The 17517-nt window shown below is 43.8% G+C and overlaps 2 protein-coding genes across 10 annotated transcripts; both read right to left on the bottom strand.

Annotated features, from left to right (window-relative positions):
• Positions 1-9: 9 nt before the first annotated feature.
• LOC109908070 (protein disulfide-isomerase A3) lies at positions 10-5330 on the bottom strand. The gene is made up of 12 exons (XM_020506502.2): positions 5014-5330; positions 4354-4432; positions 3925-4042; positions 3734-3841; positions 3460-3589; positions 3054-3293; positions 2394-2576; positions 2202-2310; positions 1990-2118; positions 1814-1893; positions 1679-1736; positions 10-1558 (listed from the first exon to the last, which is right to left on the bottom strand). Exons 1-12 carry the CDS (start codon positions 5169-5171, stop codon positions 1469-1471), a joined length of 1482 nt encoding a protein of 493 aa, XP_020362091.1. The 5' UTR covers positions 5172-5330; the 3' UTR covers positions 10-1468.
• A 61-nt stretch (positions 5331-5391) lies between these two features.
• LOC109908037 (CASP8-associated protein 2) lies at positions 5392-16085 on the bottom strand. 9 transcript variants are annotated; one of them, XM_031788731.1, is made up of 8 exons: positions 15969-16084; positions 12081-15461; positions 11831-11915; positions 11565-11754; positions 11233-11314; positions 7099-7408; positions 6907-7009; positions 5392-6791 (listed from the first exon to the last, which is right to left on the bottom strand). In XM_031788731.1, the coding sequence occupies exons 4-8, from the start codon at positions 11565-11567 to the stop codon at positions 6603-6605; spliced, it is 687 nt and encodes a 228-aa protein (XP_031644591.1). In that variant the 5' UTR covers positions 11568-11754; positions 11831-11915; positions 12081-15461; positions 15969-16084; the 3' UTR covers positions 5392-6602. The 9 variants fall into 9 exon arrangements, 6 of the variants coding, with proteins under 6 accessions (XP_031644591.1, XP_031644595.1, XP_031644601.1 ...); XM_031788735.1 differs by having other exon boundaries at positions 11565-11751; XM_031788741.1 differs by having other exon boundaries at positions 12081-12275; positions 15969-16077.
• Between the last annotated feature and the right edge of the window lie 1432 nt (positions 16086-17517).

The following is a 17517-nucleotide window of genomic DNA, read 5'->3' as shown; positions in this document are numbered from 1 at the left end:
ACAAGCCCATTCTGTGACGTCTTTTTTATTTATCAAATAATACCCATGCATTGGACATTGCCTGATCTTCAAGTTGATAACTCTTTTCATGTAAGACATCTCAAATGATTTCAATAGTTAAACAAATAAAAAGCTAAATGAGATGTAACAGTCAAATTTGATGTAAAACATGAATCTCACGGTGCTAGCTGATGTAACTACACATTCTATGAAAAATAAATAATACCAATAAATATCACTAATTTGATAACAAATATACAGATGTCTCTAATAAAACGTACTAATATGTGGATGATGTGCTATATTGTGTACGTAACACAAAGCAAAATAGAGTGATATGGAGTGTATTAATGATAAATTCAGTACAATGAGGGGACATTTCAAACTTTAAGGTTGCCTCTCCTCAAGAAGAGCAGGTGAGATGCTTGGCATAAAAGTCCAACTGAAATCTAAGCCTGTCCATAGTGCTTCAGTAGTCTTCACCCTATTTTCACACAAAAATGGATGTGTCTGCTAAATCAGAATTTCCCAAACTCTGTCCCTTTTACCACCTTTTTCTCCCTCATCGCTGCAACTCCAACGGGCTCGGAAGGCGAAGGTCAAATCATGCATCCTCCGAAACATGACCCACCAAAACACACTTCTTAACACCCGCCCGCTTAACCCGGAAGCCAGCCACACCAATGTGTCGGAGGAAACACCGTTCAACTGACAACCACAATCAGCCTGCAGCCACCTGACCAGCCACAAGGAGTCGCTAGAGCACAATGAGCCAAGTAAAGCCCCCCCCCCCCCTGGCCAAACCCTCCCATAACCTGGACGAAGCTGGGACAATTGTGCACCGCCCTATGGGACTCCCGATAACGGCCGGTTGTGATATAGCCCGGGATCGAACCCGGGTCTGTAGTGACACCTCAGTGCCTTAAACTGCTGCACCACTCGGGAAGCCCCTGTATCAGGTATTTTATTCCATTTTTATCTATTTGCTTAGCAGACACTTTTTTCTTTGTACCTGTAAGTAACTTCGCAAAAACTGTTGCACATAATTTTTATTTTCTACATTTATCTATAGTCTGAGGTACCTCACTCGCTACACTAGTATGCCTTTCTTGGGAATATTAATCGCAACCATCAAGTCACCAGTTTAATGGCAATCTGCACATGCCTATCTGCACATGTGCTACCTATTACTGTGCTTGCAGATGCTCCTTCCTCTCACATTCAGAACATTACTCTTTTGAAGTTCCAAGAAAAAACTGCTGATTGTTTAATTTAGAAGTTCTCTATGTTATGAGCATTCAGTGTTGCTGGTATGGCACAGACAACCAAAGGAGATCTTCTGGTCTGAAACTGTGTGTTGCAATGGGTGGCTCCTTTCTTTCTCCTCATAGTTCATGTCTTCTGCTTCTTTGCTTCTTTGCCAGTCCACTCATCCCTTGTTTTTTTCTTCTCTCTCTTCATTGCGCTCTCACAAGTCTTCTCTGGCATTGCCCAGGATAAGGGGATGTGTGGCCACCTCCTTCAGATAGTTGAGGAAATCATTCACCTCACGGCCACCCTATTGACATATACGGATGGTTAAAACCGTGAAGAAATGTATCAGAATATTGATTACAGAGCATTAAGTGTTATTTAATCCATGTCCTTTGGAGGAGGAAAAGTGGTGTTGTAGCCTAACCTCGTATTTCCGAGGCAGGTCCTTCTGTCCTGCTGGGACGAAGAAAATTGTGGGGAAACTGGGAAGAAGAACAACAGAGGAGATTAAAATAGCAGATTACAGAGTAGTAGACATAGACAAAAAGTAGAGGCTCACCCCTGGACATCGTAGGTTGGAGGAACGTCGTTAGCAGTGGCATCCATCTTTGCTATAACAATGTGGGTGTTGGCGGACAACTGTAATGAAGAAGAAAAATCTAAATAATGAGCTTCTGGATGATGGTTTGTAACTTTCAAAACCAGCTAAGCAACACTTGCAGATGTGAACCTCACCTGTTCCCCAAGCTCTGTGTATTTGGGCTCCAGGCTTTTGCAGTGTCCACACCAGGGTGCATAAAACTCCAGCAGCACGTCCTTGGAAGGGTTGTTCACTAACTCCTCAAAGTTGTCCGCCACCACCACCTGCAGAGGCAAAAGGGATTTGTTTAAATATCTTCCTACCATATTTGAAAGCGACAAATGTTTGTTGGTTCTATTCCGCTCACCTTGACTGGGCCGTCATTGTTTTCGGGAGCAGCCTCTGACTTGACCTGCCTCTTCAGTTTACCAGCAAAGTAGTCCTCCAAGAACCTCTCCAGGGATTTCCCGTCCCGTCTGCAATGGACAGACAGATGAGCAGTGTGACAGCTGGCCAGACTGCATAAGGATCTGTGATGGTCATGTGTTATTTAACTCACGTGAACTCCTCCTGCATGCTGTACTTTTGGCCCTCCCTGTTCCTGATGGTGATGAGAGGCAGCTCTCCCCCGTCGGCTGGCCCCAGGCCAAACTCCTCCTCCAGCTCTTCCTGGAACTCAGCCCTGTTGGCCACAGCGTAATTCAGCCCCTGAGACTGGAACTGAGTGGCCACTTTCATCACCCTAGGGAGAGAGAAGGGGTAGTGAAAGAGTGATGGAGAGAGAAAAAGAGAGAGGAAGGTATAAGGTAAGAGCAGTTTCTTTCCCCGTGCTGCGGCTCTCACCATCTGACCATCAGGTTCATAGGGACTATGTGACTTTACACCATGCCATCATCATTCTGTAAAACCTATAACCGCACTATACTGCAATTGCACTTTGTACACCTCTGCACAACACTACATATACACACACACATCACGGTAGCATCCCTCCCTGTGCATAGATTGATAAATTCCTACTGTAAATTGTATATCCTTACTGTAAATCAGTGTATAATGTAGAGTTCTTTGCTTACTTATATTGTATGTAGACTTTGTGCAAATTCCTCTATCTGTATATTGTCTATAGATGGCAGCACCATTTCACTGAGTCAAATTCCATGTATGTGTATATGTAATTGGCGAATAAAGGTGATTCTGAAAGGAGAGCAGCTCTCACCTGTTCCTCCAGTAATTGGTGCCCTTGATGTTGCGGAGGTAATCCACGTCGTAGTAGGCCACCAGCAAGTCCCGTCCCCTCATGTTCTCTCTGTTCTCAGCAGTCAGATGGGGGCACAGCCCAAACACATTATCTCTGATGAATTGACGGAGAGAGGCGATCGAGACAGCCTCATCAGACTTGACCAAGCTGTCCTCAAACTTGCTGTTGAGTCGCGGGGGCCGAAAGAGCACCACTGTGCTGGTTAAGAGAGACACGAGGATTGTGACATCATTATATGGTACTACTACTTGGCAATAATCTATGATGTCATATCCAACTAATGTGCCCTCATAGTCTAGTGACCAGAGGGCTGAAGGTTCAGAACCCAGGTGGGATTATATGTAAGGGGAACTACAGCACATACTCTGATTCCACGCCGTGTTTGAGGCCCAGGCTCAGGTCTGCAGTGTGGGCAAAGCGGTGGCTGTCTCTCATGGCACTAGACGCCTTCAGAAACTCAGCCATCTGAGAGCTGTCAGCACTTGAGAAAAAACCTAACAGCAGGGAGGGAGAATATAAGTCACTCAAATAGTTCACAAAAAATAGACCTTTTTAAAATACAAAAAACTGTATGCAAATGTTTTATTTCAATAGACTAAAGGATCTCTACTTTGTTGTGATTAATAAAGTGAACTCACCAACCACACTGGCTTCAAAATGGTTGACGAATGCATCTAGGTCTCTCTCATTGTGCAGAGGTACGGAACTGGGACCTGCCTGTTTTTTCATGTAGCTCACAATGCCATCTATGGGAACATGGGACAACATTAGATGAGTCATACATACACTAAACCACAAAACAGAACAGCAATGATTTTAAAGTAGCCACCTGCACTCCTGGGTCCATCATAAGCAGCAAAGTCCTCTCCATTGCGGAACATTTTGAGTGTGGGGTACCCATTGACCCCAAAACGTCCACACGTCTCAGAGTTCACTGTGCAGTCTACCTGGGGAAAATGACAGAAACCATTTATCAATATACCGTTAAATAGCAGTGCATTCAGAGTGGCGGTATCCAGAAGCAGCCCTGATGTTAAAGCTACTGTGGGAACAAAGATAAAAGAGAAGTGACACAGCTACCATGTACAGTTGACCCCCAAATTTTAAAGCAATACCAATCCTGGGGAACAAAAACTGGTAAAAAAAAAAGAAAGTGTAAAGGTACACATTTTGAACAAATGGATTTTAACTCATCTGGATGCAAGGAAATACAATGCATCCTTTGGGGTATCGTGTGTAGACAAACTAGTATACTCACTTTAGCTAAAGACACTGTCCCTTTTAGTTTTGTTGCTGCAGTTTCATATTCTGGGGCTAGTTGCTGGCAGTGACCACACCTGAAAGAGAGATGAGATGGAGGCGCCATATAAAGAAAAGGAAGAGAATGATAAAATGTCACATGGGAAAAACGCTAGAGGCAATAGTGTGACAGCTGAGCTATCAGGTGGCTCAGAAAAATGTATAAGAGAGACCTAGCCTAGTTATAATCCACTACTCAAATATGTCAGAGCAGAATGCACTGACTCAAGTCATGACTCCAATTATAGCGAACTAGATCCAATTATAGCTTACGTGATTTAGTGTCAGTTCACTCTCAGAAGTGAACTGGTAGTGTAATAGCTAACACGATATATCTAGCTAGAATTAGTATGCACTGTTTATGGCGAAAATAATAATCTAACACTGTTAGTTTGAATTGAGCAGACACATTGAGTCAAGATAGCGAGCTAAAGAGTAAGACAGTTTAATCGGCTAACGTTAGTTGCAGTTCTAAATGCAAATAGTTCATCTACAACAGTGTGCGGTATAATACATATTAAAATTAGGAATTAATTTGTATTTACTATACATGTTTAGATGGTTGTCGTTCCTTGTATGCTAACGAATTAGCTACAACGCTAGCTATAACACTGCTTACCAAGGCGCGAAGAACTCCACCAACACAGTCTCGTACTCTGCTACCGTGTCATCGAAATCAGAATCCCCGAGCTCGAGCACGTCGCTGGCGGCTACAAAGACGTTATGCTGAGCCAACGCAAAAAGCAAGAACATGCGAAATGGACCCAACGTACCCATCGCAGCAGAATTAAGTGCTCCCAATAGCGATATACTGTAGCTGATATCCTCTGCTTTTCGCTACCTCTCACTGCTCTGCATTCAAGTTCACTGCCGGGTGGGAGTGAGTGTAGTAGAGCTGTGACGTGATCAAGAACATCTGTGTGGGTCTAGATGTGCGCCTTGGAGATTGCACTCTTCTAACATTTCTCATAAACGAAAGGGAATTCATCAAAAAAGCAAACGGATAAATTACGTTTATTTTGTATAAAATACAACTCTTGTACAGGTATTATTACCGTTCATATTTCCCATATTGTGCCATACATGCACAACTCGGAGAACTGGAAAAAAAAGTATACAAAACATTTTTCAACACTGATACCGATACCGATTATTGGAGGACCAAAAAAGCCAATACCGATTAATCGGATTTTAAAAAATGTATTTGTAACAATGACAATTACAACAATACTGAATGAACACTTATTTTAACTTAATATAATACATCAATAAAATCAATTTAGCCTCAAATAATGAAACATGTTCAATTTGGTTTAAATAATGCAAAGACAAAGTGTTGGAGAAGAAAGTAAAAGTGCAATATGTGCTATGTAAGAAAGCTGACGTTTCAGTTCCTTGCTCAGAACATGAGAACATGTGAAAGCTGGTGGTTCCTTTTAACATGAGTCTTCAATATTACCAGGTAAGAAGTATTAGCTTGTAGTTATTATAGGAATTATAGGACTATTTCCCTCTATACCATTTGTATTTCATTAACCTTTGACTATTGAATGTTCTTATAGGCACTTTAGTATTGCCAGTGTAACAGTATAGCTTCCGTCCCTCTCCTCGCTCCTCCCTGGGCTCGAACCAGCAACACAACAAACAACAGCCACCATCGAGATTGGATCCCCCGAGCTGACAAGGTGAAAATCTGTCGTTCTGCCCCTGAACGAGGCAGTTAACCCACCGTTCCTAGGCCGTCATTGAAAATAAGAATGTGTTCTTAACTGACTTGCCTAGTTAAATAAAGGTATATAAATATATGAAAAATCGGCGCCCAAAAATACCGATTTCCAATTGTTATGAAAACTTGAAATCAGTCCTAATTAATTGGCCATTCCGATTAATCGGTCGACCTCTAACTTAACCTTTGCCACACTAAGAGACTGTGTACCCTAGTCCCTCAGTAGTGCATTTGACTGATAAGACAAAGGGTGTATTTATTTCAATAAATTAGTGATGTACAGTTACACAGTGCTCACTGTTTAAAATTGGTTATGGTAAACTTGAAAAGCTGCCATCTTTCGAGCTGCTGGTGTTGCTTCCGCTCAGGTGATTCTGATATGAGTTTATTAAGTGTTCATATGCCCTCAAAGTTGCCTCCAGATTTCACTAGCCTTGAACTGGTTTCTGGAATAGTTTATATATGGTATGAATATACTGCAGTCACAAATATCCTCTCTTGCTCCTCTCCTTTGAAGTGTCTGAACTTGGTTCTGTCCTTTTTGGGTTGGTTCTGTCCTGCTCCTTGTCTGTGACTGTCTGCTGTTCAGTGGCCATAGTTTCGTCCTCTAAGTTGACCTGGTAGGCAGCGGTGCGGAACAGGCTCAACAGGTCCCGAAACCGCCGAGACACCTGGACAGGAGAGAGGTAAAGTAGTCAGTGGACTAGGGTTCATTTCACAAGCCAAGACTTTTCAACAAGTGCATTACTGTTGGATCTTTATAGTTCGGTTACAAAAAACAACCACCTCATTGAGTGTTTTATCGCCAAGTTGGGTGGAAATTGCCTGGAAAGTACTCTGATTGGCACCTTGCTGCTGACAGGTGGTTAGAATGACATGGTCAGCCTCCCTGTAACCCAAAGAGGATTATCACTCTTTAACAAAAACATTTTAAAACATTAAACAAAGATCAAACATTTTCAGGCTTGTCTCTCTCACCTCGTCCAGAGTATGACCTTCTCCCCACTGGCAGTGAGGGAGATGTTTTTGGCACACACAGGGATCAGAAGAGGGGTTGGGACAAGGCTGCAGGGGGTTCTCCATCTCCCCACTAAAGGGTGTTGGGGGGCCATCAGACACCCCCGAGCCTTCTCCATCCCCGTACTCCTCTTCGGCGAGGGGCTGTGTTCTCTCCCCCCATCCTTATCCTCCTCGTCATCCTCAATTTTGTCATCCTCCTCTTCCTTCTCCTCAGGGATGGAGAGTGAGCCTTCCTCAGGACCCTCCCATGAAGGAGCTCCTTGCTCTTCTGAAAAGCATAATGGTTGTATCTGCAACGTGTGTAAAAGAGTTTAAAGGGGGGCTGAACTTCCTGATTTGGCTCTAATATTTTTGGCTTGTTCAGAAATGCAGCAGCCATGACTGAAGCCAAACGAGAGTTGTCCAACCGGCCTTTACCACCACAGACCACTTGTATGGCGCTGTGTAGGCGAGCGGTTTGCTGACCAGAGTGCCCTATGGTGGCTGTGGGTTATGGTATGGGCAGGCATAAGCTACGGACAACGATTGCATTTTGTCGATGGCAATTTGAATGCACAGAGATAATGGGCCTCAGGATCTCGTCACAGTGTGTTATTTATCCGCCGCCACCACCTCATGTTTCAACATTATAATTCACAGCCCCATGTTGCAAGGATCTGTACACAATTCCTGGCAGCTGAAAATGTTCAATTTCTTCCATGACCTGCATACTCACCAGACATGTCACCCATTGAGCATATTTGGGATGCTCTGGATCGACGTGTACAACAGCGTGTTCCTGTTCCCGCCAATATCCAGCCACTTCACACAGCCATTGAAGAATGAGACAACATTCCGCAGGCCACAATCAACAGCCTGAATAACTCTATGTGAAGGAGATGTGTGGTGCTGCATCAGGCAAATGGTGATCACACCAGATACTAACTGGTTTTCTGATCCACACCCCTACTTAAAAAAAAGAAGGTATCTTTGACCAACAGATGCATATCTGTATTCCCAGTCATGTGAAATCCATAAATTAGGGCCTAAATGTTTTTTCATTTGACTGATTTCCTTATGAACTGTAACTCAGTAAAATCCTTGAAATTGTTGCACGTTGCATTTATATTTTTGTTCAGTATAGATAACTTGATAACTCGTGGTCTTGAAGTCATCTAGACTAGCTAGTGCTAGCCAACTTATTTCGCCATTTAACTTCAGCCGGCTGGTGTGCGACCGTGGCAAAATTGGTTTGACATTGATTAGCTTCTCTGGGGCTAGTTAGGGACAGTCAATGAATTACAGAATGGAAATGGGACAATATATTTACATTGCACATATTTTAGTTGTCTCATTAAATGCTTCCAATATTTGTATATGCAATTCTAAAATGCATAGTTGGTTTATGTTTTTAAGTCATAGACATTTCATATCGTCTGAGATCCCCAAGGATTGGAAAGCTGCCGCAGTCATCCCCCTCTTCAAAGGGGGAGACACCCTGGACCCAAACTGTTACAGACCTATATCCATCCTGCCCTGCCTATCGAAGGTCTTCGAAAGCCAAGTCAACAAACAGGTCACTGACCATCTCGAATCCCACCGTACCTTCTCCGCTGTGCAATCTGGTTTCCGAGCCGGTCACGGGTGCACCTCAGCCACGCTCAAGGTACTAAACAATATCATAACCGCCATCGATAAAAGACAGTACTGTGCAGCCGTCTTCATCGACCTTGCCAAGGCTTTCGACTCTGTCAATCACCATATTCTCATCGGCAGACTCAGTAGCCTCGGTTTTTCTGATGACTGCCTTGCCTGGTTCACCAACCACTTTATAGACAGAGTTCAGTGTGTCAAATCGGAGGGCATGCTGTCCGGTCCTCTGGCAGTCCTATGGGGGTGCCACAGGGTTCAATTCTCGGGCAGACTCTTTTCTCTGTATATATCAATGATGTTGCTCTTGCTGCGGGCGATTCCCTGATCCACCTCTACGCAGACGACACCATTCTGTATACTTCCGGCCCGTCCTTCGACACTGTGCTATCTAACCTCCAAACGAGCTTCAATGCCATAAAACACTCCTTCCGTGGCCTCCAACTGCTCTTAAACGCTAGTAAAACCAAATGCATGCTTTTCAACCGTTCGCTGCCTGCACCCGCACGCCCGACTAGCATCACCACCCTGGATGGTTCCGACCTAGAATATGTGGACATCTATAAGTACCTAGGTGTCTGGCTAGACTGTAAATTCTCCTTCCAGACTCATATCAAACATCTCCAATCTAAAATCAAATCTAGAGTCGGCTTTCTATTCCGCAACAAAGCCTCCTTCACTCACGCCGCCAAACTTACCCTAGTAAAACTGACTATCCTACCGATCCTCGACTTCGGCAATGTCATCTACAAAATAGCTTCCAACACTCTACTCAGCAAACTGGATGCAGTTTATCACAGTGCCATCCGTTTTGTTACTAAAGCACCTTATACCACCCACCACTGCGACATGTATGCTCTAGTCGCCAGACCCACTGGCTCCAGGTCATCTACAAGTCCATGCTAGGTAAAGCTCCGCCTTATCTCAGTTCACTGGTCACGATGGCAACACCCACCCGTAGCACGCGCTCCAGCAGGTGTATCTCACTGATCATCCCTAAAGTCAACACCTCATTTGGCCGCCTTTCGTTCCAGTTCTCTGCTGCCTGTGACTGGAACGAATTGCAAAAAAATCGCTGAAGTTGGAGACTTTTATCTCCCTCACAATTTCAAACATCTGCTATCTGAGCAGCTAACCTCTCGCTGCAGCTATACATAGTCTATCGGTAAGTAGCCCACCCAATTTGACCTACCTCATCCCCATACTGTTTTTATTTATTTACTTTTCTGCATTTGGCAGCATTGACAAACATTTTGACCATGTACATTGTAACTTACTGATGGTACCCAACTAGCCCCATAGAGATATTGAATGTCAAACCAAATTGACCATAGGCATTAAAATCAGGCCGCGTGCAGCTGCGCTCCGAACTGATGATTACTTGGGTGCTGCCAGCTGTGGGCAGGATTGAAATAAACCCAACCCAAGGAAAACAGTACCCTTCATTCCGTGACATACAATTATTTCCTATCATCTCAAAAATCTCAGTTTAGGATAAGACTGACTTTATGAGTCTTATCGATGCCACAATGCCGTTTTCAAAACGAGAAGTTGCTTTTTAGGGGCAGTCGCTCATTAACGTTTTGCATTCTATAGGCAACAATACATTTTCAGCCATATTACTTATGTAGATCGGTTTTGCTTTTGACCAAATAATGACAACAACCTTAATTCATACAGCATTGGTAGTGCAATTCTTACCAGAATGCGACACATTTTTATTTTACCTTTATTTAACCAGGTAGGCAAGTTGAGAACAAGTTCTCATTTACAACTGCGACCTGGCCAAGATAAAGCAAAGCAGTTCGACACATACAACAACACAGAGTTACACATGGAGTAAAACAAACATACAGTCAATAATACAGTATAAACAAATCTATATACGATGTGAGCAAATGAGGTGAGATAAGGGAGGTAAAGGCAAAAAAGGCCATGGTGGCAAAGTAAATATAATATAGCAAGTAAAACACTGGAATGGTAGATTTGCAGTGGAAGAATGTGCAAAGTAAAAATAAACATAATGGGGTGCAAAGGAGCAAAATAAATTAATGAATTAAATACAGTAGGGAAAGAGGTAGTAGTTTGGGCTAAATTATAGGTGGGCTTTGTACAGGTGCAGTAATCTGTGATGAGCTGGTAGGGGAGCTCTGTCTGGCTGAAGTGCTTCAGCCCCAGTACAATGAGCGAACGGTCATTGAATGGGTTTGAGAGAGAGAGACCCTCTCTTTTCAACACGGGTTAACACACATTTAAGTGTTTATATTCAGCTTAATACTGAGCAGGCATCACTGACATAAAATACTCACGTTAGGCATAGCTATTTTTGACCAGGGACTGTGTGTAAAATGAGGATTGTTTTTGAACAGGTTGCTGTTGTTTGTGAACATGAGCTCCTGTGGAGTTTGTCTCCCCACACAGGACGTGCTGCATGTGTAAATGTGTGTGTGTGTGTGCACGTACCTGTCCTCTCCGCGTGTGTAGAAGTTGTTCTTGGTGCGCGGAGGGTGCAGTGCGGGGTCCAGGCTGCAGTGGGGCAGGAGCTCTGGATAGAGGAAGACGGAGCAGTTGGTGAGCAGCCAGGCCGTCTTAGCAGGCAGCAGAGGGTGTACGCACTGCAGGGACAACCAAACACTTACACACAATCAAGCAATTCACAAACCCACCCTCTGATACATAGATAACACAAAACAGCTACACACAGGTTATCGATACCATCTTTAGTACATACAATTCAGATTCTCACATCTTTACATATGAACCACACACACACACCAGACCTCCCTGTTCATTACCATTGTTAGAGCGTGTTTGAGGCCTGGCAGGGGGGGTTGGAGAAAGAGCGGATGGCGAGACAGAGCTCTCCTGCTCCTGGACCAGAGACAGTGCCCCGTGGAGGTTTCAGGCCCTGAAAATGCTGCTGAAGTCTGGGTCCCGGACTGACCTGATCACCTCCTCATGCTGGGTAAACGCCTGGAGCTTCTCCTGGGTGGAAGGCACACAGAGACTAGGACTTGATCAGGGTATATATATATATATAGAGCGAGCCTCAGTAACTCACCAGGTATTGTTTGGTGGTGGGCCTTGTGGTGCAGGGCCTCCACAGGGCTGCACAGCAGGTTCACCTGGGTCAGCAGCTGTATGTGCTGAACAGAGACAGACAAAACAGACAAGGAAGGGGGGGGGGGGGGTCTGTGAGTCTAAATAATTAACATTATTGGTGTCAATAATAAAGCAACTTGAAAAATCTAAAATGTTGTATTCCACCAACTTCAGTTCCTCAATTTGGTTTTACAAGCGGGCCAACCTACCTGTTGGACTTGCTTCCACAGCTGGAGTTTCTGGGCGTGGTCGAGCGCGGGGCAGCACCATGGGGGGTGATACTGTGACGATGGGGGTGGAACGGCCAGGAGTCTCCTGGAGAGCTCTCCGCTGCTGCAGAACCTCCATCTGCTCCCTCACAGTATGCTGCCTCTGTCAGCATGTTAGCCAGTGGCTCCTGAAACCTGCAGAGGTCAGAGGGCAGGAAGGGGAATAATAATCATATTGATGACATAATACATTCCATTTTTATAGCACTTTATTGCATTAATCATCGGAGTGCTTTAAAGCATAAAAAAAAGACAAGCAATTTAGGAAAACGTCATTCATGAGATGGAAGGTCCTGAGAGGGTGGGGAAAGTTCATGGCTTGAGTGGTCATCAGAGGAAGATGATTGTAAGGGGAGAGCAAGAAAATATGGCAGGCAGGCAGCACTGAGTCATCAAGGTGTCTCACTGTCCCTCCCGTCTGTGTGGCTTCTCCTTAGTAGGGATCAGATTAAGTTTTGAGCTCAGCTACTGCAGTTCATGGACTCCGTAGTAACGTTAGGTGTAGCTAGCTAGCTACGCCTTCACTACTACCAAAATGAAGTACCCATTGGATGAATCTAAGACAGACATGTGGCGCCTGAAAGCACACCACATCTCAATAACAATTTAAGAGTAGCCTTGTAGGGAGGATTCCTCCCTTCGATCCTCATCACTGCAAACCGTCTTGCTTTCAGGCTTATCTCCATCCCAAACCTCTGGACACTGACTGGCATTTGAATACGGTCATTTAGCAGACGTTATCCCCAAAAATATCAGTATATGTGGCCCATGTGGGAGATGAGACTGAAGAGACTTGACTGGAATTATCCTGAACAAAAATATAAAAACTCAACATTTTACTGAGTTACAGTTCATAGAAGGAAATCAGTACATTTAAATAAATTAATTCTGCCCTAATCTATGGATTTCACATGACTTGGCAGGGGAACAGCCATGGGTGAGAATAGGCCCACCCACTGGGGAGCCAGGCCAGGCCAATCAGAATACATTGTCCCCCACAAAATGGCTTTATTAGACAGAAATACTCCTCAGTTTCATCAGTTGTACAAATGGCTGGTCTCAGACGATCCTGCAGGTGAAGAAGCCAGATGTTGAGGTCCTGGGCTGGCATGATTAGACGTAGTCTGCGGTTGTGAGGCAGGTTGATCGTACTGCCAAATTCTCTAAAACAACGTTGGAGGCAGCTTATGGTAGAGAAATTAACATGCCAATTGCACGCCCCTTCAAAACTTGAGACATCTGTGGCATTGAATTGTGGGGCAAAACGGAGAATTTTAGAGTGGCCTTTTATTGTCCCCAGCACAAGATGCACCTGTGTAATGATCATGCTATTTAATCAGCTTCTTGAAATGCCACACCGATCAGGTGGATGGATTATGTTGGCAAAGGAGAAATGTTCACTAACAGGGATGTAAACAAATTTGTGCAGAAAATTGAGAAATAACTTTTGTGCATATGGAACATTTCTGGGATGTTTTATTTCAGCTCATGAAACATGGGACCAACACTTCACATGTTGCGTTTTTATGTTTGTTCAGTATGTTTGGATTATGCAATATTCTTCTTAAAATGCTCTAGTCTACGCAATGGGATCTGACCGAGGTTCTTTGCGTAGCTATATGTACTTTTGTGCACTTAACTTTTGGAACGTGACGAAAGCGTAGCTCCGTTTGTGTAGACTGAAATCACAGTGGAGACTTAACCCTCTTTACCCACCTCTTATCCTCCTCTACTTTCCCTAATGTTGCTGAGTCATTACTGGTAGCACTGTCATAGTGCCCTGACTCCATAGTGTGGAAAAACCTGTCTGTCTCTCCCCACATCATACTGCCTCGGTAACATTTAGACACACCCATTACAGCCAGGACCAGGACACAGTGACGCAAACGTGTGTGCGCGTGCGTGGACAGTTGCTGGAAGGAAGTAAAGCTCTCTCTGCTCCTGTCAGTTCAGAGACGTGGCCTGAAAACGGCACGTCGCACACACAGAGATCTCTCAACAGACGTCACAGTTCAAACATCAAAGTGGGCACATGTGCCAACCAGCTACTGAACACCTGGTGCACTGGGAGTGTGTGTGAGACACAAAGTGAGTTTGTTAGCAGTGTGTGTCTTCTGTTAGTAAGTGTGAGTTGCTGTAGCTCCAATGTGAGTCCTGTGTGTTAGTGTGGATTGTAGCTCTACTGTGAGTTCTGTGTGTTAGTGTGGATTGTAGCTCTACTGTGAGTCCTGTGTGTTAGTGTGGATTGTAGCTCTACTGTGAGTTCTGTCCACCTCCTGACACTTCTGAGGAAGAGAAAACACCAGAGCATTTCTCTGCCTCCCTACCCAAGCAGATACAGCACCCCTCTGCTGCTCTGTCCCGAAGGGAGGACTTGGTGTGCGTGTGTACGTAATTTCAAGTAATTCCTAGAATGTCATAGATGGATAGGCTCAAACGCATGAGTGGCTGCAGTCACGTATCCTGCAGTTGTTCATAACACATACGATAGATGGCCAATTTGGCCCACCAACCAGCACAAAGTCAACAAGAGGACCGTATTTGTAGAAAAAATGACTTTTGGGGGCCCTACGTGAAATTGTTGGGAGTAAAACCTTTTAACGGGCCCCCTCTTGACAGTGGAGAGAGCTAATTTCCTGCAATTCCACACATTTTGCCAAGGGGTTTGGAAAGCAAGTTTGCTGCAATTCTACATATTTCGTCATGGGACGAAGAGAAGATTTAGCAATTTAATAACTAATTTCATGCAAATGTAAAAAAAAAAATGCCATGGTGCAGAGAAAATAACTGCAGGTTTACAGCTAATTCCTCCTCTTCTGCCTCGGAGGGGCTGGGATATAGCTGACAAACATCCTCATTCTTATGCTGGCCTGCAGCAGACACAAAACGAAGATTTAACAATGAGATAGGAGATGATCACATTCCCACCACTGAAGAATGTAAAACCAATTAAATGCCCTTGCACACAAACTCCCATATCCCTTCATATCTCAGCAACACACACTGTGTTACTTGTCAACCCTCTCTCTTTTCCATTATCCCTTCCTTTTCTCATCCCTCCGTACATGAAGCAATGGTCCTCTGCTTGAACCTGGGAGAGTGTCTCCTTTGTGACAGCCCCATCTGGGACCGTCATCCCAAAGCCCTTTCCCTTAGCAGGGGTGGAAATGGAGATATGTCTGTTAACAGAGAGTGCAGAGTGGACCACCATTGGAGATCTGGGGGGCACAGGTTGTCTCATCCCTCTTTAAGGCTTTAGAACTCATGGGCTGTGGTTCTGGGGTGCTCGATTTGCGTTTCTGGGCTTTCATGCTTCGAGGCCTGAAAACAGTTTAACGTTACAGTTACATGAGCGGGGGCTAACGTCAACAAACAGTAAAATGTACTTTGTCATAGAATAAGACAATAGGATGAAATATTTGCTGTTGTTACTAGCAAGACAAAATGTATATAGCCGAGAAAAACAGCTAACGTATGGTGTCCCATTTGTGTGCAATTCAAGCTACTATCTAGCTAGCTGTTATTATCTAGCAGGCTGGTGGTGCCACTTTCTCGGTTGCAGTACAACAAGCACAACCAAGTCAACACAGCTATAGAAAACGTTTCTTATTCGCTAAAATAATCGTATGATACAAGTCACGCTAATGACCCTGAAGTAGTTGTTTTTGTAGCTAGCTTGTGTTATTTTTATTAGCTTGCTGACAAACGACGTATATTTGTCAACAAGTAACCTTGTGTGTTTGTGTGTCTCAAAAATGGACGCCCGACTTTTCTATGTCGACAGTACATTGACCTTTCAAATTTAGTAACTTTATTGGTGTCACTTACCCGCAAATCTGCTTTTGGTGCAATGAAAAGCTAGCGAGCTAAGTAAATCTCTAAATAATTTACAGCGCCCTTTCCCGCGTGTCACAGATAAATCCATCCCCAATTAATTTCCCCATAGTATTAGAGATCCTACCTCAGGTACAGCGGGCCTGCTATCAGCAGTGAAAGGGTAGACTATTCAATTCACGTTGATACAGCAGCCTACAGTAAATGTTTGTGTTATTAATCACACACACAATCTTTCAAGTTGATTCACCAGGTTGTTTTCTAACAGTTGTGGTTTTAATGGATGGAGCAAACATTGACAATTGCACGTACGCACACAGATTATTTATTATATTATTTGTCGTGTTTTTTTGTAAAAAATAAACAAACAAAATAACACAAAAAAACTATATTTATATGATTTATTTAGAGGGATCTGGATAGTCTTGCACCTTGATACCTGAAACAAACCATATGACAGCAAAGCTGCGAGCTACTAGGAATGGACGCTCCCAAAGACTATTATATACGCACCTCCATTATGATGCATCGTTCCAGAATATTTGGAAAAGCACCAACACAGAATATGAATATGGAATAAACATAGCTACGGATCAAACCTAAAATAACTGTTTTATCAACCAACTTTATTTGAAAGCAATTTCTACATGTAAATGCCTGAAATGAAAACTGTGAGTATTATTATTATTTGTATTCTATACAATAAACAAGTTTAAGCTACTTTTATCCTAAAATGTTAGTCAAAGTGGACTGGTTTTGCCTGTTAAAAAAAGTGCTTTAAAATGTTCAGTACTGGTCAAAGTTCACCCTCAGCCTTCTAAATCAAGATATTAATGTATTTAGTGTAAATTCAACTTGTTTGTAAACTCCAAATATTCTCTCGCTCTCCAATTTAAAGATATCCATAGCATACAAGTCAGGTAACCCCAGGCTCCAAAGTGACAGAGGCCTAGAGGTCAAGTCTCTGGTATCCAGGGGTAACAGCAAAGCAACACCTCCATCAAAGGGAAAAGCCGCTCACAGGGCTACTGCTGACCTGTACCACCCCCCAAAGTCCCAAAAGGCTAAAGTCTTATATGAGTCCATCATGCTTGTTGACTCCAGCAACCGCAATGAAATCAGGATGATCCTGAGGATGATTGGCTTCCCCCTGACAGAGAAGCAGCTGAATAACATAAACAAACAAGAAATTAAATTATTGGAAGATATCAAAAAGAAAGAAATTAAAAGAAAGGAGCTGGAAAAGAAATGGAGCCAGCTGCAGAGGCCTAAATGGATCCTCAAGCTTATCAAGCTGCGACAGGGGACAAAACCCGTCCATGGCAGCAGCGGACTGAAGACAACAGCCAGCCATAGTGAAGGGGGCTCTGCCCATACATCAGATAAGGCGACAAGCAACAAGGGGCAAAAGAGAACAGCCAGCCAGATGAAAGGAGAAAGCAGCTGTACCTTAGAGGCATCTAGAAGGGGACAGAAGAGAGCAGCCAGCCAGATGGAACAAGTAGAACTCAACTCATTCATACGCTTCTTCAATATCCCTCCC

Source organism: Oncorhynchus kisutch, linkage group LG2, assembly GCF_002021735.2.
Source record: "Oncorhynchus kisutch isolate 150728-3 linkage group LG2, Okis_V2, whole genome shotgun sequence".
Lineage (NCBI taxonomy): Eukaryota > Metazoa > Chordata > Actinopteri > Salmoniformes > Salmonidae > Oncorhynchus > Oncorhynchus kisutch.
The sequence above is the reverse complement of the archived record's forward strand: the minus strand, read 5'-3'. Positions and strand labels throughout refer to the sequence as shown.